Below are 21,482 nucleotides of genomic sequence, written 5' to 3'. Positions count from 1 at the left end.
AGTTGATTAAACGGTGTAAACATGGACAGTAGAAAGGTGAATGCAATGACAGCTCCTCCAAAGTGAAGCCAAAACACGTGGAGCTCCCCCTGGTGGCTGTCTGCTAACGCATTAAAGTCCACGTCAAAAATAGTTTTTCCAAGGGTGTTTGTTTTCGTTATTTGGGATTGTTAATACAATGCTGATGATGTACATTCAAGTGTCTTTTTGTCTGATAAGTTAACTTTAATCGTAAAATTTTGATGTATCATGATGATTGACCAGTTCCCACAGGAACAAAGGAGTAGAAAAATAAACAACTTGCAAGATGGCGTCACCCGCATTCCTGGAATTCTGGCATCAGTTTGACCCATTAGAGGAGGCGGAGTCGTGTCGTTCAATGTTCTACAGTCTATGGTGTAAAAACCAAACAAATCTAAAACCAAACATGTATCCTGTTTATTTTTTGTGGTCAGTTTCAACCGATTTCAACTGTCTTAATAAATGATCATTTAAAATATTAAATTTAGGTCGGCAATTTCATTGAGCAATGATACACTGCTAAGATAGGCAAGTTAGCTTATCTGGTGTATCTTTTTCCCCTCCATTATTATTAAAGATTTAGTTGCTTCATTTTTGTTTAATGTGACTCATACAATTTAAACAATGTGCAATGATCTTGCAACATAAAAATCTTTTTTTATATATTTATATTATTTTATTTCAGAAAACTGGAAACAAACAGCTTCAGTAATTGTTTTCTCATTAAATTATGAATATTGGCTTTGTATAGCACTACATGCACATCAGGATGAATGTCTTGGCATTTATCAATACTATATTTAAGCACAAAGGTCATAAAACTGTATAAAATATAATTTATTTTCTGTCGTTGACCTCCAGCTCAGGTGGAGGCAGCACGGAGCCACGGAGCCGTTGGGCCGTACCGGGACAGAAGAACAGTACAGTTTGTCCCACCGGTGTTTTATTTAGCAGCAGAAGGTCGTCCGCGGCTGGGCTGAATTTAACAACAACCTAAGCCTAAATACTAGCCTAAATACTTTAAGTTAGGAGCTCGTAGCGCGGAGTGATGTGAGTATTACTGAAAAGGCAGGGAAGCGCGGCCGTACGTCGCGCTTGTCGGGCTGTTATGAAACCTTGTTAGCTACCGTTAGCAGGTGGCTAACTAACTGGCTAGCTGCGCTCGCATATATCTGAGACGAAGCTTGAGTGAAAGTAGTCAACGAGCTAAAGCTACGTGTTCATTTGTATACCCGCACTGACGGCAGGGGGTTTTGGACGGGGACATTGAGTCTCACTGACACGGGTCTTGGACCAGACCCCGGACCCAGCTTGTTAGACACCGGATCCCTCTTCCTTGGACGGAGTGGCTGATTTGATGGCAGCCACGGCCGTTGCCCGGAGGTTACCCATGGGTGTGCGGACATTTAGTGATTTTCTCCAGGTTGCCAGTGTGGGCTCCCCTCGTTCTTGTCGCGCGGTGGTATCAAGAGGATACCAGCGACAAACCATCAGGTGAGGCTGTCACGGGGATCATTGGTGCTATTATTATAGCTGTGGCGCACAGCGAGTACATCGGTGTGTACTGACGCTCTGTCGCCTTTGGCTCGAACAGCGAGAAGGTCACAAGCCAAACTTATCAGGATCGATAGTCCTGTATCTGTTTTCTTACCTCGGTAAGGTGACGACTCTTTATTGAGGAAAGAACTATGTGGTTTGGATACTTTCCTGGTTAGTGTTTAGTATTAACTAAAGCACATATGTGTACATCTGGTATTTATTGTTAAGTCCATTTACTATATACCCATCAGTGTCTCAGCAATAAGGGAATATATTTAATAACAATTACAAGCATAACTGAAAGCCAGTCTATTCGTATATTAAACATTACAATTACAGTGATCCCATGCTTATCTGGCTATCTTACATTAAAACTATGGTTATAGCGATAAATAACATGTAAGCTTCTATAAGGAGGTGTCTCTACAAACTCAATTCATGGTATTTCCTCAGGCTGTCTACTAAGAAGGCCATAAATAACATTAGGGGAGGCAGACAGGTCCCTTATCCGTCCAAACAAACTCACTTTGGTTACTTTTTCTTAGGATGTCTCCTACATCTCAAATATTATCATTGCATGTATTCAAGAGGTCTTCATTCAAACTGTAGTCAGCATTTTGAACACAAACTAATATGCCTGTGTTTGTTAGAGGTGTCAACTTTCCAATATCATCATGGTTACCGAAATATTATAGTGTACTTTTCCGATCACATGTGTTAGGTCCGATTATAGCGGCTACTTACCAGAAAACATGTTGCTATCTGGTTCAGCAGGTACATCCCACTGCATTGCTTTTTTTTGCCGGCCACATAAAAGGCACTGTTCAGAAAACGCCAGCACACTCCCTCACAACACACACCACCCATCACCTCATTGACTGTGGTAGCTAGTAACTGGAACGTAGTGGACCTTTTTTCTGTTGTATAACGCGCTCTTTCCAGATTGGGCTTACAGAATATTTCCTCTCACCTTTTAGACACTTGTCGTCATGTGGCATTTTGATGACAAGAACTCCCAAAGTACTTTGCCTTCACGACTGGGACACAATGACAACCGTTCCCCAAAGTAGAAACTTCATCAGCCTCACCAACAAGAGGAAGGAGTACTCCGAGCGTAGGATACTTGGGTAATTTATGAGTCAGTAATAACTGTTTTTCTGGGGGGAATTTAAAAAAAAAAGTCTTTAACCTTGTAATGCTTGCTCTTATAGGTATTCTATGCAGGAGATGTATGAAGTTGTGGCCAATGTTGATGACTACAAGCACTTTGTACCGTGGTGTAAGAAGTCCCAGACCATCATGAAAAGAGCGGGTCACTCCAAAGCCCAGCTTGAAGTGGGATTCCCACCAGTGGTGGAGAGATACACGTCTATGATCACTAGCGTTAGGCCTCATCTTGTAAAAGTAAGTTCCAGCGGCTTCAGTGGTTCTGTTTGTCATGTGATCGACAATATGTCAACATCCGCGGATGGAGATTGGATATTTATTATTGGTAAAATATGATATGAACAGTTTAAACGTAAAGAGCTATTTGAAATGATTTGAAACATATGTTTGTGATGTCAGTCAGCGCCCACTTCTCTATAACCCAGTATCTGATCAAAAAGACTCTTTCCGTGTTTTTTTAGGCGGTGTGTACAGATGGAAAGCTGTTCAACCACCTGGAGACGATATGGCGCTTCAGTCCTGGTATTCCCGGTTATCCTCGCACCTGCACCGTAGACTTTTCGGTAAGTAGCCTGTCGCTTGCTTCGTGCGGTGGTTTAATCAGATCTATGCCCCTTTTGATGAATCTTTTGTAATCAGTTGGATGGTGATATGTAGGGGAAATGCTTTGTGGCTTTCATGCTCAGAGTTAGAAGACTACATGATGAGAGTAGATATTAAATAATGCCAGTTATCTCAGCGGGAAGATTGGAAGCTGGCCTGTCCAAAACGAGACAAATAACTATGGTCCAATACATCTTAATTTGTTGAAGCCCTAAATTAACTAAGGTGTAAAAAGGGTGGTTATATTTAGACTAATGCTTTGGGTGACAAGACAACATAACACTATGCAGTCACTGTAGTTTAAAAAGAAATGGTTTCATTTGGGCTGCTTTCATCACACTATTTTACTCTGTATGCTAAGCTAAACCATCTGGAAGTTACACCCGCATTTTTATCGTGTAGATATTATTGATGCCCATTTATCAACCATCTGTGGTCCACACTAAAAGGAGAATCGTTTTTGTGCCTTCAACAGATATCCTTTGAGTTCCGCTCTTTGCTGCACTCCCAGTTAGCCACCATGTTCTTCGACGAAGTCGTGAAGCAGAACGTCGCTGCGTTCGAGCGGCGAGCCGGCAAGCTTTACGGCCCAGAGACTCGTATCCCGCGAGAGTTGATGTTTCACGAGGTGCATCAGACGTGATCCAACCAGCTGTACGTCCTCATCTGGCCTTAAACCACACCAACATTTATTCCCTTTACACACTCAAACCTGCATGACGCTGTTTAGTTAGCTCCCACATCAAGTCTCCACGTAGACGTCAGAGCAGCCCCCTCCTTGTGTTAAATCTGTTCACTTTCTGTCTACCTCCAGTTCAGGGCGTCCTTATTCAGCAGAAGGAGCCCCCACTGCTCTCGCCCTTTGGCAGTTACAAGCTGTATTTATGTAAACAACAGTAAATCATTACAACATCATGTTACCAGTGTTAGAGAGTTGACTATTATTTTTATCAGACACCCTTTACTTTTTTTTTTTTTTTTTTTTTTAATCAGGCACAGAAGCCCTTTGAGCCAGACTTTTTCTCAAGTCTTAGAGTTCACTGCGGCTCAATGTGGCTCGTCCATCTACCTGACACATCATCGAGTAATCTACAGCACTGGGAACAGCTGATTATATTAGGAAAGCACATTCTATGCCTTCACTTTTACCATTTGCTTTTATTTCAAATACAATTTTAATATATTGTTTGACGCAAAGTATTTTATTTTGCTTTTTGTTGCAAAATATTTCATTTCATTTTTAATTTATTCAGGAGTGCACATATGCAAATTTCTGTTGTTTTATTGGGGTTCAAATTAAAGGTGCCATGGTTTGGATCATTGAGAAAAATGAGAAAAAAAAATGTAATTTGTTCAGTAGCTGCGGCCTCAGTTGACTGAGGTTTGGAAAGTTCAGCTTTAACTTGGTTGTTGTGCTGTGAGGATTGGTGTTTTTGTTTTTGTGACATTTTTTCTTTTAAAAATGCCTTATTTTACAGCCCAGGACTGACAACTATTAGCAGATGAGGGGCAGCCACACTTTGCACAACCAAGAACTCGTAAACAAATCCATGGAAAGACTGATGTCAACTGATCATGCAAGAAAACTACAACTTATATTTGATATATAAATATTTATTTTATACATGCATAAAGGTAAAGATTAGAAATTAAAAATGGCATTTCATACAATCATACTGATGCTGTTTTAGTTCCTAAAAATAAAATGCTGTGTAGTCATCAACGAGAATCTCATTTGGTATACGTGTGATTTAACAAATGTTGTAGAAGTATTTTGCGGTCCATCTTCTGAAGGGGATCAGGATGATGATACTCTACTCATATACATTCTTATTATAAAATATACTGGTGGGCTGTAGAATAAAACATTACAGGCCAATTCATAGGTGTCAAGCTTATTTGTGGGACTTCTGGCTTTTGTTTATACAGATTAGGATGCATGTTTCTAACAAAAGGCAAATCTAGAAATATTTGCAGCAGGCGTGACTTAAATTTTGTTTTCATATCGTAGCAGCCCTTCAATTATTCCTCGATAAAGGGCTGATAAAAGTTAAAAGATTGATTTGCCGTATCGTGGCGGTGACCGATAAGGACGGGTTGTCAAAGGTCAATCAGTGAACGACCTTCCTGATAAGAGGCAGTGACTCAAATGAAGCTGAACTGTAATTTTAAAGCTGTTTTAGTTAAATTTCTGCAAGTAACGGGATTTGGAAGTGAAAGGATATTTAATCAACAGTGCATGAGCAACGTGTATTAAGGCTGAATGTGTCTGTGAATCGCCGAGTTTGAAAAGAGCATCAGATTTGCTAAATGCCATTTTTTTTGGAGTGAAATTTTTAAGGCATTAAATATAAAGTTTATTCTGTACAATCTAGGCTTGTGTGCACGTCGTCATCAGCGTCGTCATTGAATTTTACTTGAAGTACATCGCAAAGAGATTCAGTTTCACCATTGGTTTTGTTGTCGTAGGTGCCAACGCTCACTGGAAACTCATCAATGGAGGGCGGAATAAACAGGAACCGTTTGAGGGGAAAAAAATGTGTCATAACCTGAGCTCTCCATTCCCACAGTATATTTGAAGGGCGATTTGGATGTGTATCAAAAAGTTGCAACCCGCTATGTGTACGAGAAGACATTTCTTTCACAAAGTTGCTACAATAGAACATATGACCATTAATTTTTTTTTTTTTTTTTTTGCAGCCAATCCCTTTCTATGTTCCACGTGAAATGTATCTCTGTAAATACAGTGGGTGTATTCTGAAGTTTTATTTAAATAAAAGGGAGGTGTCACTCATCTGTGTCGGCGTCATGGGGTTTTAATGCCACTGCATGGCACCAAGCTTCTCTGGTTGCTTTTGTTGCACAAGCCCCTCGGAGAGCGGGACACAGCTGACCCCAAGAAACCAGAGTGGGGCGATGGTATGTGGGCCAGTTATTAATAACGGCGCATAGTGGAGGTGGGCATTTGAGGTGGACCGTCTTCTTTTTATGATCCTGAAGATGCACAAGTCAATTTAAATTCAAGCCCCATCACGGTAATAGTGTTGTTTTTGTCTTGTCTGTGTAGTCTGGCATTTTAAGAGCTTTGACTTCACACCAGAAGTTGCGCAACACAAAGTGATTAGAAGGTTGCAATGCTAATGTTCAACGAACATGACAGGAATTCTCATAAAGCGAAGACGGCCAATGAGCCGAGGGGGAGGGACGAGACGCTGACGCGGCTCTGAAGGTCATTCAGAATCATGATTTATCATTCAGAGATGTCAGATACTGGGAATAGATCCTGTGAGAGCGTGAAAACAAACAAAAAGAAAACAAGACCAAACAGGTGTTAATAAAAACCTTTATTTTTCATTTTTTGTTAAGTTTTCCAATAATTGGTCTTTAAGCTTTTCTTGCCCATTTGACCCGTCCGGCCCCATCCACAAAGTGTTTCTCGGATGAACACACCTGCAACAAACTCCCCCAGTTACCATGTACAACCTTTATGTTCCTCTACGATCAAAATAACCACCACTCCCGAACACCTCAACGCAACAGACGAACGCGACAAAGACGCGGCAGATTAAGCCAGATGGACGACGGCAGCAGAGGGACAGAGACATCGGTGAACGGCGGACAGCGAACGCGGCTACAGCGTCGTTTGGTGGGGGAAATAATGCAAGAACCTAAAGCTACACAAAAATGGAGTGTCGACAAACCTCGAGCTTAAGAGCAAGCTTGAAACATTCAAGTGAAACACCTGAAGATCAGCACCAGCTAAGTCCACAGAGCCAGGCAAGAAAATGTGTATATACAAGAAAGCTGCAGTTTTTCTTTTTGTTCGTTGTTAGAATTTCAGTGACCGGTCGGACCGGACACGGTTACACCGAGGGTGAACTGTGGTACTCATTGTGGTTATTACAAGCAAGTGATCGCACAAAGCTCATACATTCAAGCTATACATATATATACCTATGTACACAAAGTATAAATAAAACCACAAAATGAGAACCCAATGATTATAGTTTTATACATATTCAACACCAAAAAAAAACAAAAAAAAAAAAAACAACCCTCTGTGAAAAGGGACTCAATCAACCTGGGAGGGTTTCTACTGCTACGAAATTAGGGAATCCAATCAAGCAAGTGCTCATTTTGGAGTAGTTGATGTTTAAAGCGCTCTCCTGTGGGGATAAAGTAACAAACATACACTCAAATAAGACCGGACTTTAACAAATGCAAAGCCCTCCCATCCCACTTTTCATTCAAGCTTGCTCTTAAGGATTCACTACAGGCTGCCAATTACAACACCCTCTGCGTTATTACTGTACATTACTCTGGACTCTCTACCATTCATAAGACCCTTTGAGCACAGAAAACCCATTAAAATAGTAAAGCATGATAAGGGAGAAGGAGCAAAGAAAACTATATAGGTGAGTTATTTTGATCATAGAGGTTATATAAGGTCACATTTAAAAAGAAAAAAAAACAACAATTACAAGTTGGAGAAACAGATTTAAAGGGGCAGTATCTTTTAACTGATTAGAATATTGTTGGAATATTGTTCTTGAACTGAAAGCTACAAGTTTAACTGGTAAGGACCTTTTTTTTTATTTCTAAGCTGGAGTGTTCGTTAGTGGGAGTGAAACACATGGATCAAGTGGGTGAGATGACGACGTTGCATAGAAGAAAACCTAAAGTTGAGAGTCTTGGTGTTTTGCTTGGGGACGACCTTTAAACCGATCACTGCACGAGCCAAAAGCAGCATAGGTCGGGTCAGGTATTTAACTTTAAACAAATTACAAAGGAAGCATAGTTCACTCCCACAATTCCCTTTGAATGCCACTGCCTATTCTTAGCTTAGACCCGGCGCTCAATGAGAAACACGCAGGCACTGCTCCGGGAAATCTTAGCGATGCTCGCAGACTCAAGAGCGGTACATAGTTTGAGCCGAATGCGGGTTACATGTACCTATGTGTGTCTAATGTATGCACCTCTCATTTTCCAAATATGGAGACCTGATGAGAAAACGGGTCAACGTTTAACTTAACGCGCTTAAACACTAATGGTGTGACAATTTAAAAGGCCCTTCTTTTTGTGATATTACATTAAAAGTGTACTGTCTCTTTGAATCCCAATAAATCCCTGGGGTTGGAAATGACAGGGGGTCAACTTATGTCTGCCTTTTGATATTTCCACCTCCTCCCACCCTTCACACTAACCCCCCAGCTTCCTTTATAAGGTGGCGCTTCAGCCGGACTTGGCTCCGACCAAAGTCATCAGTCCATCCGTGCTCATGGACTTGGGACGCTCCAAGGGGAAGCCGAGGGCTCTGCTCCACACCAGCTGAGCCAGCACGCCGAGGGCACGGGACACACCGAAGAGGACGGTGTAGTAATTCATCTCAGTCATTCCGTAATACTAAACGGACAAAAGCAAGCACAGAGACAGTCAGCGCCGGCGGCGTCGGTTTGTAAGCGCGTGGTCTGAATCGTCGTTGCGTGCGTCTCACCTGCAGCAGCACTCCGCTGTGAGCGTCCACGTTGGGCCAGGGGTTCTTGGCCTTGCCCTGCTCCAGGAGCACGTTGGGTACGATCTTGTAAAGCTGGGCGACGAGCTTGAACATGGGGTCGTTGGGCAGGTGCTTCAGGGCAAACTCGCGCTGGCAGGTGTAGCGCGGGTCGGTCTTCCTCAGCACAGCGTGGCCGTATCCTGGGACCACCTACAGCGGAGACACCGAGCACTGAATTTGAAAGCGTTCAAAAGTGACTACAAATACTGCTGGTGTGAATTATGGATTATTGGGGTATTTAGACAAGAAAGCAAAACATTACGAGTGCAACCTCTTGGTTTTGTTTAATGCTTTCTGGATCCAAAACAATGACAGTACAGCGGATATGACCTCTGAATCCCTACCAGGCTTATTACTAAGTCAAAGTTCAAAATGACTTCATAATAATAACTAGAAATGGTTCAAACGCATATTTACCCTTCCGGACTTGAGTGTGTTCCAAATATAATCCCTCATCCTCTCATCTGACACTTCTCCGCCCATCTCCTTCTGCAGGGCGGTCAGCCACACCAGCACCTCCTAGAAGACGCAGCAGAAAATACACAATGAGAAGTTAGAAATGTTCATCTCAGACACACAACTGTTAAACTCTTGGCCTGTCCTGCTTCAGTGAAAATGCCTAAACAGATGTGTGTGTAGTGGAAACATCCCGTTTATAGTCCTCTTTAAAATACCAGCACTGTATTAGGAAACAACTCTCCAGTGTTTTTTTTTACTTTAAAAATGGTATCTGGTATCTGGCACTGTATGTAACATATGAATGGTTTTAATTAGACAGTGATAAAACGGATGGAAACATTTATTGGAGGAGTTACAGGGATCTGAGACAACGTGTGGAAAAACCTGAAGCAAAATTGGCCTTATCTTAAACCCAAAAGAAAAAAAAATCCTTATCTGTCATGTGTTCAAGGAGCCAACCACATGCATTGTATAAGTAGGCCAAGCACGTGTGTTACTAATAATAGTCCTGTGGTAAAACATGACAGTGGTCTGTAACCACGGTGACAGGACCCTGACACTTAAGTTCACTCGTTAATTTAGTAAATGTGATTTTTGTCGTGTCTTTTCTGGTCTTTCTGGAAGACACTAGTGAAACCACACTGTGGATCCATATGTTTACTCATAAAGCAGCAATAACCGTCCAAACTGTCACATGACAGTTCACAGAGCCGGAGAACCCCAGAGAGTGGCAAAGTAAAACTCCCCTTTAACAGGAATAAAACCTTGAGCAGCTCACACTGGGTGACCCATCTGCGTGAGGCTGGTCAGGTGGAGACAGGAAAAAAAAAAGAGGGATATGGGACAAAGAAATGAGAATGATGGCTTTGCACAAACCTGATTGGCCAGGCCGTGCAGAGGACCAGCCAGGCCGTTCATAGCTGCACTGAAGGACAGGTAGGGGTCAGACAGGGCACTCCCCACTAGGTGGCTGGTGTGGGCACTGACATTGCCTCCTTCATGGTCACTAGAGCAACACGGAAAAAAAATATTAGTATTTTCATATAAAACAACTGAGCAAATTCTAAAATAAAATTGGGTTGAAGTGACAGCTTAGGTCAAATGAAAGATTGACTGTTGGCGTCGCACATGCATCTGCTACATTCCAACACTAGGTGGCAAACAGCGAGGGTTGGACAGCGACCTACCCTCTGTATTTGAGCAGTACTCTACATTTATTAACCGCACCGTGTCCAATCTCAAGTGTTAAACAAATAGACCAGGTCACTTCACACTGTGTGGTGCTTTTGTCCTCATAATATGTTTGGCACGAGGTCTAATGAATAAAACGGCTCTAACTTTTGTAAATTATTATTCATAATGGATCGCAACTCAACCTGCAAACCCCAAGTTTTTACAGCTGTTTTGAGTTATATGATCCTGATATTACAGTTATTTCACAAACTCAAACTGTTTAGACACAGCTTTTTAAAAACTTCCTTGTGAAATTGTGGATTATGCCAGCCATTATCAACCTTGTTTTTTAAAATGTTGGAAAAAAGTGTTCTCCATGCTACACAGCATCACTTAGACTCATTCTAGCCTGAAAGTCCATGAATAAAATCGTCTTTAATCCTCGCACAGAAAGAGGCTCCATCTGTTTGAAGCGGTGTCCACATCTTCAAAACGCTTCAGACGAGTTTGTTCAAAGCTCGCGAACGCACATTAAAATTGCATGACTTTGATCGGAGTGTGACTAGAAACTGAAACGGAGAATAAATCCTAAATGGCTCAGAATGTTCAAAAACCAAACAGGTTTTAAGCCGCACCTGTGGATGGTGAGGTAGAGCCTCATGAGCTCGGTGAACTGGGCGTCACTGTAACCCAGCATGTTGGTGAAGTTGTGGGACCAGTCCAGGTTGGAGTCGATGGCTCCAATGCTGCTGCCTTCACGATACAGGTTGCGGTAGATCTTGGCAGCGATACAGGGAAGCTTGGCAATCAAGTCCATGGAGTCCTCATAGACAAACTAAGAAAAGCAACACAAACGGATCAAAAGGATTAAATTCAATCAAAGCTACGCTAGCAGCTCTCGGAGCCTCGTTAAGAGGATTAATCCTCCGAGAATGATCGAATCTCTGCACCAAATGCATCTGTTTGTCACGGTCGCTATTAGGCAGTTTGAGAGAAGATGAACTGCGTGTACCTCCCAGTACTTGGTCTTGTGGACTCCCTCAGAGTAGGCCCGTGCAAAGCTGCTCTCGCTGTTCAGAGCTGTGATGGCAGCACTGAACTGAGACATGGGGTGTAGGTTTGTGGGGAAATTATCCAGCATGGTGACGACGTGAGAGGGGAGCGCTGCTCTTTTTGCCCACTCTTTGGACACCCAGCTCACCTGGAGAAGAAGAGGCACATAATGTAAAAGGGTGACACGAAATCAAACGCGCTTCAATTCAACTGGCAACACAAATACGGATCTAACCTTTGCTCCCGGACTGAGTTCTTTTGAGTTAATGCAAATTAGCAAATTCAGCTACACTCATAATATCAAGTTAGTAATCAGCTAAAACTATGAATCTTATCAGTTTAGCCTCAAGTCACCCCAGAAAAAGATAGCTGGCTGCAATAAAGATCTCGTTTTTACAAGACACTTTTCTGAAGTCGTACATAACTGAGAAAGCCATAGACAGTTCAATGTTTCCACAGGATTCATGTTATGGTTCGCACACTACCTTTACTAATCGCCTTCATCCAACATTTCATTTTCTGCAACAACATTCAGTTTTGAAAATGTTAAAATCTGGATGATGAGAAACTGGAGCTCCTTTCACCCACTCACCTGCTCCTCGTTGGGGACCTGTCCCGTGACCAGCAGCCAGAAGAGGCCCTCAGGCAGCGGCTCCTGACCTCCTGGGGCTTTGGGCAACAACTTCTGACATTCAGGAATGCTGTAGCCCCTGAAGCGGATACCCTGCGCATCAACAGAAACACATAACATGAGGGAAAAGATGCAAAACTGAACATTATCCTGAAAAGTAGTGAGTGCTAGCAATATTAGCTCCAGATCACCCAATGAATACAGATGATTCAATACCTCACTGCGTGTGGTGGCCTGATAATAAGATGTGACAACAATGCCACTCTGTCGCTGAAAGCCTTCCACTGAGGCAAGGAACCAATCAAGCTAAGTGCCTACAAGGAGGAATAATTCCCAGGCTGCAAGAAAGAATGATGATGCTCTGTGCTTTCATTAATGGTAACTGTACAGTAACACGAACTGAACCCAGACTAAGGTCAGGTTTGAGAAACGGTTTAAGTTTTGTTGAAATATACAAAAGTACATGATGGTTCATTTTACACTCTAAAATAAACAGTCTTGATGCTGATCCCTTTAGTGGGACACTAAACTAAAGTTTAAAAGGAAATTACCTTAGCAGAGTTCAATGTGGGACAAATTGTGCAATGCAGACCTCGAACCTAGTTTAACAATTGTGTCCTGGTCTGATTTTTTTTTTTTTTTTTTTTTTTTTTATCTGTGAACAGATAGATATATAAATGCAATAAACTAATATAAGTCTGGCTTAGATACTGACCTCTTCAGGATCCAACACAGAGGTTTCATACACCAGACCCTTCATGCCCCTCATTCCTCCATAGACCTGTAGGTGAAAACCAAGATAAAAGAGGCACATAATGACATTCACTTCTGATGATTTTCTTATTAAAACTATTTACATGTAGACTTATGTGGATTATATGATACCAGACTTCAATGGAAGTTAAAATCTACTGTTGAATTAAACCATTTTGAAGCTCAGTGATTTCCACTTTTGGTTATTCTTTTACAAAGACAGCTAAAAATAACAGAAACACTATTTGTCTTTCAGTATGTTCTGCCATATTATGCAGGAGCTGCAGGTGAAGTGAGAGGTAAACAGATGAGATTACAGTGGTGAGTATCTGTATCTGAGGCTGATGATTTACAGTCAGTGACTCCGCTATCGCCGGTGACAGGAAGTAGATCCCTATGTTACCTTTGAGGGAAAGACTCGACAGTGATACCTGCATACAATAAATACAGGGCAGCTCTAGATGTATGTAGATGTATTACTATTCCTGCCAAAATGAACACGATGGATCGGAAGAATCGAGCTCCGTTTCTGGTTTTATTCTTGACGTACTGTAAGCATCGACCCATTTACCTTGTTGACTTACTCACCATATCAACAGTAACTTGTCCTATATTGGTTTTGCCATACTGTTGTTTAAAGTTCTTGATCCTGGTCTGTTCTTTAGGGATGAGGTCTGACAGGACATCCTTCAGATTCTGGAAAACAAACAAACAAATAAATAAATAATCTAACCTAATTAAACACACAGACTTAAAGCCAAACAGATTCCTCGAATGTGAAGCTTGGTCAACTAAATATACTTTATATAAACACTTCAGATAAAACAGAACAGATCTGCAGCTCCAGGTCAGCGTGTGCTGCTAACACTCAAAACCACAGTGTAAATAACGGGCTTGTTTTATTTCATTTCGTTTACACAAACGCTCCATACAAATTAACACTTAGGAAGCAGACGACCACGGAGTGAACAAGGTTAACTTACTGTTGTTGCGCTGGCATTTCTAGCAGCCACGAAGAGATAAGTGGCATTCTGTGGAACAGACAAAATAATATTAAGATTTTGATTGTAAGTACAACACAGACACACCCTGATGATAAAATAAACCTCAACATTATTAAAACGCAGCATGTATAAACTCAATCGCACAGGGAGCACTTCAAATAAACACAAAAAAAGATTTTGCCTAATAGCATATTAGGGGTATGATGTCCAATTATTTTTGGAGCAAATCGGGTCAACAGTTTTTCTTTTCTTTTTTTTTTTAATTCATCCTTACATAACCAAGTACAATGGACACCTTAGAGACACACATAAACAAACACATTTTCCTTTTTAATTTAACACTAAACTGTGTTTAACAGCATGCGGTTCCATTAAAGCAACTTATCAAGTGTCTACATTACACATTCAATATCCCTTAAACTGACAAGCACTTCATTTCTGCCCTCTGTATGGCCCCTTTGGGATTTGTCTCTAAAAGGTATTGAGTTTCAACTAGTGTCTATTATTGTCCTTGTGGTGCTGAGTCAACTGGGGGTTAATTTATACGCAAGCATCCAAAATTAAAGATGAACTAAATGGACATGAGTGCCTGGGCTCATCAGTACAAGCAGCTGCAACAAGTAACTTCAAGGCCATTCCTCACCTGACGCACGGATTACCCAACGAAAATAACGCAAACTAAGGGCTTGTACTGTACTGGTTGCCAATGATGTGACAAAATTCTGACTCATTCAAATATTGCTACACTTCAAACAAATAGTGTGTGCTATAAAAAAAGAAAAATCATGCCACACAACCTACAATGTCAATACGGATGATTGATCACAGTAATCATGTGATCGACAGTGTCTTTTTTTTGTCCTCACACACAGAAGCTCCTGATTCGCTTCGCTATAATATTATAATATTAGGATTATAACAACTCTTAATATTATTTATCGTATTTACCTTTATCCTAGTATTACAGGAATCTGGTTCACATCCAAAGGAAGTCAGACTTATTACTCACAACTACTCATTCATTCAGCCTGACTGTCATGTCAAGACAAGACAAAGACAAAGGAGACGGGGCAAATAGTTTTTAATGTGAGTGTTTGTCCTCGTATCCCCGGCTCCATCTGCCCCTGGTATCAACACAGCGAAATATGACCCAAAACAGTTAGAAGTTTCCGTTTGAAGCAGTTAAATAAAGTGCATTTAACACGTTTGCAGTATTGCGATTATTGTAAACAACCTGAAAGGGAAAACCACCATTTGTCTAATTAATGGGACTTAGGCTCTTAAGACTTGGACTGTCAGAGGGAACTGGGATAAGATGAGGGGATGTAAGAGATTAAAAAGAACTATTGGCACAGGTTATGAAAGTGTCCAGAGGAAAGTAATCTTATTGGAGGTTCTGGGACTATTGTGACGGGTTGGGTCTGCCGCTGTTCACCCCCAAAACTGGATTCCTCTGCCATTGAATTCATCAGTGAATGAAGGAGAAAGGAGGTCTGGGGGGTGGGGGACAGCTGGCTCCGCTCCCAATGGGATCCCATCACCGCACACCACAAATGCGAAACAAAAGGCAAGACTTCACGTCACCGCACACGCTTTGCACAGCTGAGAGAGTGATTATGTAACCACACAGGGTCTTAAATATAGAGCGCCAGTTTTACTAAGCTTCTCCAACTTCCACTATTACTCTGCAGGCTGGCCAGTGGCACTCTGTAGGCAAGTTTAAGAAAGCAAATTAAACAGACAACGTATATAGGTTCAACGTGTACACTCAGACTGTGTTATTGTGCATTGGATAAAATCATTATCACTTGACAATGCACTTCAAACTAAGAAAGTTGAAACTACTTTAAGCAAGAAAATATCATAAGACCCGACATTCACACAGTCCTACAGTCAAAGCGAACCACATGATTTTCAGTCACAGTTGAGAGACAAATGTTACGCAACCGCAAAAAAACAGCTTACTAATAAATCTACTAAGGCAAAGATTATGGATGATAAAGGGTAATAAAGTGTGAATGTGACATGCGTTAGCTCTGCGGTTTTATGATACCTCACAGTTAGTTGTATAGGTGCATTCAGTGGACCACCAAAATATGTCTTTCAGTAGTTGCTGACAGAGGCTGATAGGAGGGCTGTTAAATGTAAGGAGTCCATGCTGTGAGGTCAGTGGAGTAGTAGGTAGGAGGTTACAGTCATGGAAGGTGAGCATGGGCCTTACTTTATCACGACTGGCAATACAACAGCAGGTATACTGCAGGTAATCAAATTAGGACACGCACCCTTATCTATTAAAGCAATTCACATTTTGTATGACACGCAAAATAGTTATTCCGACTGAGTTCCGATATTTTAAGATAGTGATGCTTCTAAATACACATTTTTTTTTTCGTTTCCCCCCCTTGCTTTCCAATATCTGCGTGTCTTTTAAGTGTTGGCATCATATATTACATGCCCGGGATCCCATGAAATGATGGGACAGTGGATAACTGGCTAAAATGTTAACGTGAAGGTCAACGGAGGTGGTGAATAAACACAAAGTTTGAGCTAAGTTTAAGCGCAATAGCGGTGTTGGTAAAGGGTTTAACATGATTTCGCTGCACTGCTAGACCATAAACGACACAGACAAAGTAGTAAGGCCAAGGTAACACGGTCCGATTACTCTGCAGGTTAAAGGAACATGTCCAGGCTGTGACAATTACCAGGCCAGCGTTGGCCTTAGCTAGCGACACACAAACCCGGTAAAACAGGTAATGATACCGTGTAAATATTGCTCCAAAACGGCGAGATGAAATGCTACTGTTTAAAACATTGTTTGAGCAACCTTTAGCCACACTCCTGATCCCGTGCATTACACAATGTGGTTGTCAGAGCTAAGCTAGCTAAATGTTAACTAGCTTAGAGGCGACATCCACAGTTCAGAAAGAAAGTGGCCTCAAGGCCGCTTCTAGTCCTCTTACCTTTGAACCGAGCAGTTTGGGCGCTAGCCTGCTGACAGTCAGGAAGGACATTGTGTCTGTGTATAAGTGTTTATTTCCACTTATTCTTAACCACTAAAGAAGCCGCCGCCGATGCACCAGGGAGCTGGTTGAAGGTGCCCCTCCAGAAAGCAGAAGGTTGAAGAGGGATTCAGGCCCGCAACGAGGCGCGCCGCTGATTGGAGGATAGGCTGGATTGGGATGACTGCGTAGCTGCACCTGATTGGTCACAGCCCCATGGGGTGTGCTCTGATTGGCTACGCCTCCTGCCTTATTTTCTGACGGCAACTGACCATCGGGGTCTGTTCAAGAACACACTTTAATCCAGACGGTGCGAGAACAGTGGTGGCAGACTCTCTAAAACCGCATACAGCCCAGTTTGATCTCAAGCAGCACAATGATTTATCAGTAAGGACAACTCCAGATTCCTTTTACATTAGTTTCCATCCTTCAAAAAAAAAAAAGAAGTCTAAGTCCTGGGTCTCACTGTTGTGTTTTGTCCACTTTTCTGTCTACATTAGAAACATTGCACAAATTAGAGATAGTAGTTATTTTCATTAATTATTTCATTATTTTCATCTATGTAATTTTCATTCTTTGCAAATTCATGCTGCAGGCCAGAAGTGACCCTCTGGCAGGCTGCTTTTGGCCCAAGGGCCATATGTTTGACACTTGTGTGCTAAAAGATTATTGTTGTCTGCTCCTGAAGGTAGAAACTGTATTGCTCCAAGGTTGGACCTCCTGACACATACAGTATATTGGTAGTGTTTGCAGTGTACTAAGTGATAACGCCACTAATCATTGTATTAGACATATTATTCTGAGAGATATTGTTTCCAAACCTTGGGCAGTCTTCTATTGGAATATCTTATATAGATTGGAAAAACACATGGAGCTTGTTAAGAAAATGTATTATTACAAATAAGAAAAGAAATGAAAAAATAAGTCTAGACAAAATGTATGCAATCAACCTTCTCACAATTATATCTACATTTCATATTTCAAATTTGCTCATCAATGACCAAATGTTATTGATGTTCTGTTTAGAAAATATTGAAAAAAGTTTAAACCTCAAAGTGACCAAAACTACAAGTTTGCGTGGAACAATATAATACTGTATGTATGAACTTTATTCAACCTCAAGTCCTTTTATTATGTTTTTGATTATTTGTTGTTCGGCTGTTAGTTTTGTAACTGCATCTTATCCTGACCATTTTTATATTGTTGTATTTTTTATGTATATATTTTGTAACAAAAAAAAAAGAACAGACTTTAAAAAGACTTTATTTCGATCAGTTCAAGCTGAACTAATGTGACACTGATGACAGCAGAGGAAGCACCTGCTCCTTGACCCTTGTCTAGTTAATCTATTCTCTGCAATGACCTTTGTATGCTCCCTTTGCGCAGTTGCAACTAAAGCAAATTTGGTGTGGACACATTTTTACATTTTAGCTTCAATAGATTTCAATGGATTTCAAAAGAGATGCAGTTAATTGTAACTTCATCTCCCTCTCAAAAATGTCATGTTTATTATGTGTTGCCACTGATCCTAAACTGCAATAATATTATTTATAACATTATTTATATATATGGTGGAAAAAAGTTTTCAGACACCCTATAAAATTTTATACAGTCTCAAATATTATCATGAAATATTTGTCGACAAATCTTTTTTGTGTTTCAAAAGGCGTGTCTGCACTAGACAGATACAAACAAATTATATTTATTTTGTTTATCGTTTACAAGATAAACTAACAAAACTAAATTCTTGACAGTTTCAATATGTCAGTTCTCAACATTGTCCCATTCTGCTTGATTTACTACGTTTAAATCCTTTGGTTCGCACTTTGAAACAGAGCTTTTGATAATCCGCCACAGATTTTTATTTGGGGCTCATGGCCAGGCATTGAGCTGGCCACTCTAACACCTGGATACTGACCTCCTGCAGCCAAGTTCTACTGGCCCTGGATGTGTGGCAAGGGGCATTATCTTGTTGAAACATCCAGTTTGGGCCTTGATATAACAGTGCACTCGCAGAAGGGAGCATGTGGATTTGGAGAATGGCACAATATTTGTCAGTTCAATGTGCCATCAAAGACAGTGAGATGACCAACACCAGCAGCACTCATACATCCAAACCATGATACTGTACACGCTAGAGATAATGCTTCACCTGGCCTTCTGTGTATCAAATCAAATCAACTTTATTTATATAGCAGCTTTCATACAAATGAATTGCAACCCACGGTGCTTTACACATAGAACCAAGAAATATAAAACAAGCCTGCAGAAACCTCCCACTTCCCACCCCCATGCACACAAACATAGCACACACACAAAGGAGGACAGGGATGTAAAGAGCACAGATAAAATGAGTGACATGGCTGAGCACGGATGGACTAGTGACGAGATGCCATCACAGAGGACCGTCCACACTAGGACTTGATCACATCCCCCAAAGAGTAAGCAAATAGAATTAAATAAATAAGTAATGAGTAATGAGTGTTAGTCCAGCGTATGTAAATCAAGCTAAAATAGACATTTAAGATTTAAGATGAAAAGATGCCTCACCATAATTCTTTGTCCTGACTCTATGAACCACTAGAAGGCCGCTACCAGAGGACCTCAGGGCTGCAAGGGGCCGATATGGTAAAAGCAGATGTGATAAATATGAGGGACCAAGACCATTAAGACATTTATAAATCAATAAAAGAACCTTAAAATCGACCCTGAAACACAATGGGGAGCCAATGCAGCGATCTTAAAACTGGTGTAATGTGCTCTCTTTTTCTGGTCTTCATCAGCACATGTGCCGCTGAGATTTGAAGTAATTTGTTTGTTTTTTTAGGAAGACCACAAAGGAGAGCATTACAATAGTCAATACGACTGGAGATAAAAGCATGCATCAGTGTCTGCATGTTTGCTCAACAGAGAAACGGGCAGACTTTGGCTATGTTCTTGAGGTGGTAAAATACAGTTTTTACTATGCTTTTAATGTGAAGGATAAAACCAAGCTCAGAGTCAATAATAACGCCCAGGTTTTTTACTTGTTCTGAGGGAGACACAGACATTGTCTGTAGGTTTGGTAAAAGTTTTTTCTCTCTGAGCCTCAGGATCGAAAACTCAAACCTCAGTTTTGTCCTGAGCTGTAGGAAGTTCTCTGCCATCCACGTCTTAATATCTAAAATGCAGTTAAAAAGGACATCATCAATCATCAGGAGACACTGCAATGTATAGCTGTGTATCATCAGCATAGGTGTGAAAACTTTTTCCGTGTCTCCTGATGACTTCGCCAAGTGGCAGCATGTACAGATTAAAAAGTGTTGGACCTAAAACTGAGCCTTGGGGGACACCACAATCTAGTTGGTATCTCTCAGATGAGGAGTGTTCATCTATAGACACATAAAATTGTATGCCAGTAAGGTAGGATTTAAAATACCGCGGTCTCCTGTGTCAAATGCTGCACTCAAATCCAGTAGAATCAGGACAGAGAGTTTCCCCTTGTCCATGTTTATTCGAATATCATTTAAAACCTTGATAGGGGCAGTCTCAGTACTGTGATTTGTCCGAAAACCAGACTGAAAAGTTATGTACAAACTGTGAGTCTGTACAACAACAAAAAAATCATTAAGCTGGTTAAAAATCACTTTTTCTAAATTTTACTTTAAAATGGGTGATTGGACACTGGCCTGCAATTATTGGTCATTTCAGTGTCTAAATTATTACTCTTCAGAAGAGGCCTGACCAAGGCTGCCTTAAGAGCACTTGAGAAAAGTCCTGTCTGAAGAGAATAATTTAAAATATTCAAAACATCCTCAGCTATCATTAGCAATCTTCCAGTTACTGACTGTCCAGTTCTTGTGTACTTGGGCCCAATGACGCAAGGTTAACTTCTGTCTCTCATTGACCAGGGGCTTCTTATCAGCCTTGTAGTACCTTAAGCCATGATCTAAAATTTGACCATGTACAGTGCAGGTGGAACACTGGACACCAGTTTGGTATGACCACTGCTGTTGGAGCTCCTGTGATGTCATTCTGCAGTTTTCCCTGCACATGCGGATCAGGATGTGGTCATTTCTTGCTGAAGAAACGCTTGGATGCTCTGATCTTGATTTGTCTTTCAAGCTGTTGGTTTCGTCTGTATTTTTGCAGAGTGGATCCAACTGCAGATTGCATCTGCACTTCCTGGCCATCTGGCAGTCGCTGTACCCTTCCTGGCTGAGAATCTGTATCTTCAGGCATGTTTCCTGCGTTAGGTTCCTTGTTTTAGCCATTTTTGTCTCTGAAGAACCTTCAAATGCAATGGCTTTATATAGACACATACACGGCAACGGAAAAATGTGTCTTTTAATAAAAAGCACGGCCTTCATTAGTGTATCACTGTTACCAAAATGACCCAATAGTCAAAGACTCTAATGTATTTTTATGGAACCAATCAAATAAGTTTTTAATGGTTGTATTAGGATTTGTTTAGTGTTTCGTCTGTGACTGTACTAAAATAAACTGCCCATAAAGACCTAAGAGTGATTTTTAATGCAATATTTCAG

General features: G+C 41.1%; 2 protein-coding genes across 4 annotated transcripts; one reads left to right on the top strand and one right to left on the bottom strand.

The window, feature by feature from the left end:
* Window positions 1–916: 916 nt before the first annotated feature.
* coq10a (coenzyme Q10A) lies at window positions 917–6,124 on the top strand. 3 transcript variants are annotated; one of them, XM_047611823.1, is made up of 6 exons: window positions 917–1,515; window positions 2,538–2,687; window positions 2,772–2,964; window positions 3,189–3,290; window positions 3,806–3,984; window positions 4,809–6,124. In XM_047611823.1, exons 1-5 carry the CDS (start codon window positions 1,379–1,381, stop codon window positions 3,971–3,973), a joined length of 750 nt encoding a protein of 249 aa, XP_047467779.1. In that variant the 5' UTR covers window positions 917–1,378; the 3' UTR covers window positions 3,974–3,984; window positions 4,809–6,124. The 3 variants fall into 3 exon arrangements, with proteins under 3 accessions (XP_047467779.1, XP_047467777.1, XP_047467774.1); XM_047611821.1 differs by having other exon boundaries at window positions 4,324–6,124; XM_047611818.1 differs by having other exon boundaries at window positions 918–1,515; window positions 3,806–6,124.
* A 535-nt stretch (window positions 6,125–6,659) lies between these two features.
* On the bottom strand, window positions 6,660–17,093 carry cs (citrate synthase). The gene is made up of 11 exons (XM_047611807.1): window positions 16,918–17,093; window positions 13,937–13,984; window positions 13,542–13,649; window positions 12,916–12,981; window positions 12,162–12,293; window positions 11,529–11,717; window positions 11,152–11,351; window positions 10,220–10,349; window positions 9,302–9,403; window positions 8,825–9,034; window positions 6,660–8,733 (listed from the first exon to the last, which is right to left on the bottom strand). The coding sequence occupies exons 1-11, from the start codon at window positions 16,966–16,968 to the stop codon at window positions 8,563–8,565; spliced, it is 1,407 nt and encodes a 468-aa protein (XP_047467763.1). The 5' UTR covers window positions 16,969–17,093; the 3' UTR covers window positions 6,660–8,562.
* Between the last annotated feature and the right edge of the window lie 4,389 nt (window positions 17,094–21,482).

This window comes from Mugil cephalus, chromosome 1, assembly GCF_022458985.1.
Source record: "Mugil cephalus isolate CIBA_MC_2020 chromosome 1, CIBA_Mcephalus_1.1, whole genome shotgun sequence".
NCBI lineage: Eukaryota > Metazoa > Chordata > Actinopteri > Mugiliformes > Mugilidae > Mugil > Mugil cephalus.
Note: the sequence above shows the minus strand (reverse complement) of the source record. Positions and strands in the feature narration are given on the sequence as shown.

Excerpts from the sequence above, each read along its gene's own strand:
- cs (XM_047611807.1), bottom strand. The coding sequence starts at position 16,968 with ATGTCCTTCCTGACTGTCAGCAGGCTAGCGCCCAAACTGCTCGGTTCA. Across the intron at positions 11,352-11,528 it reads ACAAGACCAAGTACTGGGAG|TTTGTCTATGAGGACTCCAT; the intron begins GTACACGCAGTT and ends TGCTTTTCTTAG. Across the intron at positions 9,035-9,301 it reads ACACACTCAAGTCCGGAAGG|GTGGTCCCAGGATACGGCCA; the intron begins GTAAATATGCGT and ends TCTCCGCTGTAG.
- coq10a (XM_047611823.1), top strand. The coding sequence starts at position 1,379 with ATGGCAGCCACGGCCGTTGCCCGGAGGTTACCCATGGGTGTGCGGACA. Across the intron at positions 2,965-3,188 it reads TTAGGCCTCATCTTGTAAAA|GCGGTGTGTACAGATGGAAA; the intron begins GTAAGTTCCAGC and ends GTGTTTTTTTAG. Across the intron at positions 3,291-3,805 it reads CCTGCACCGTAGACTTTTCG|ATATCCTTTGAGTTCCGCTC; the intron begins GTAAGTAGCCTG and ends TGCCTTCAACAG.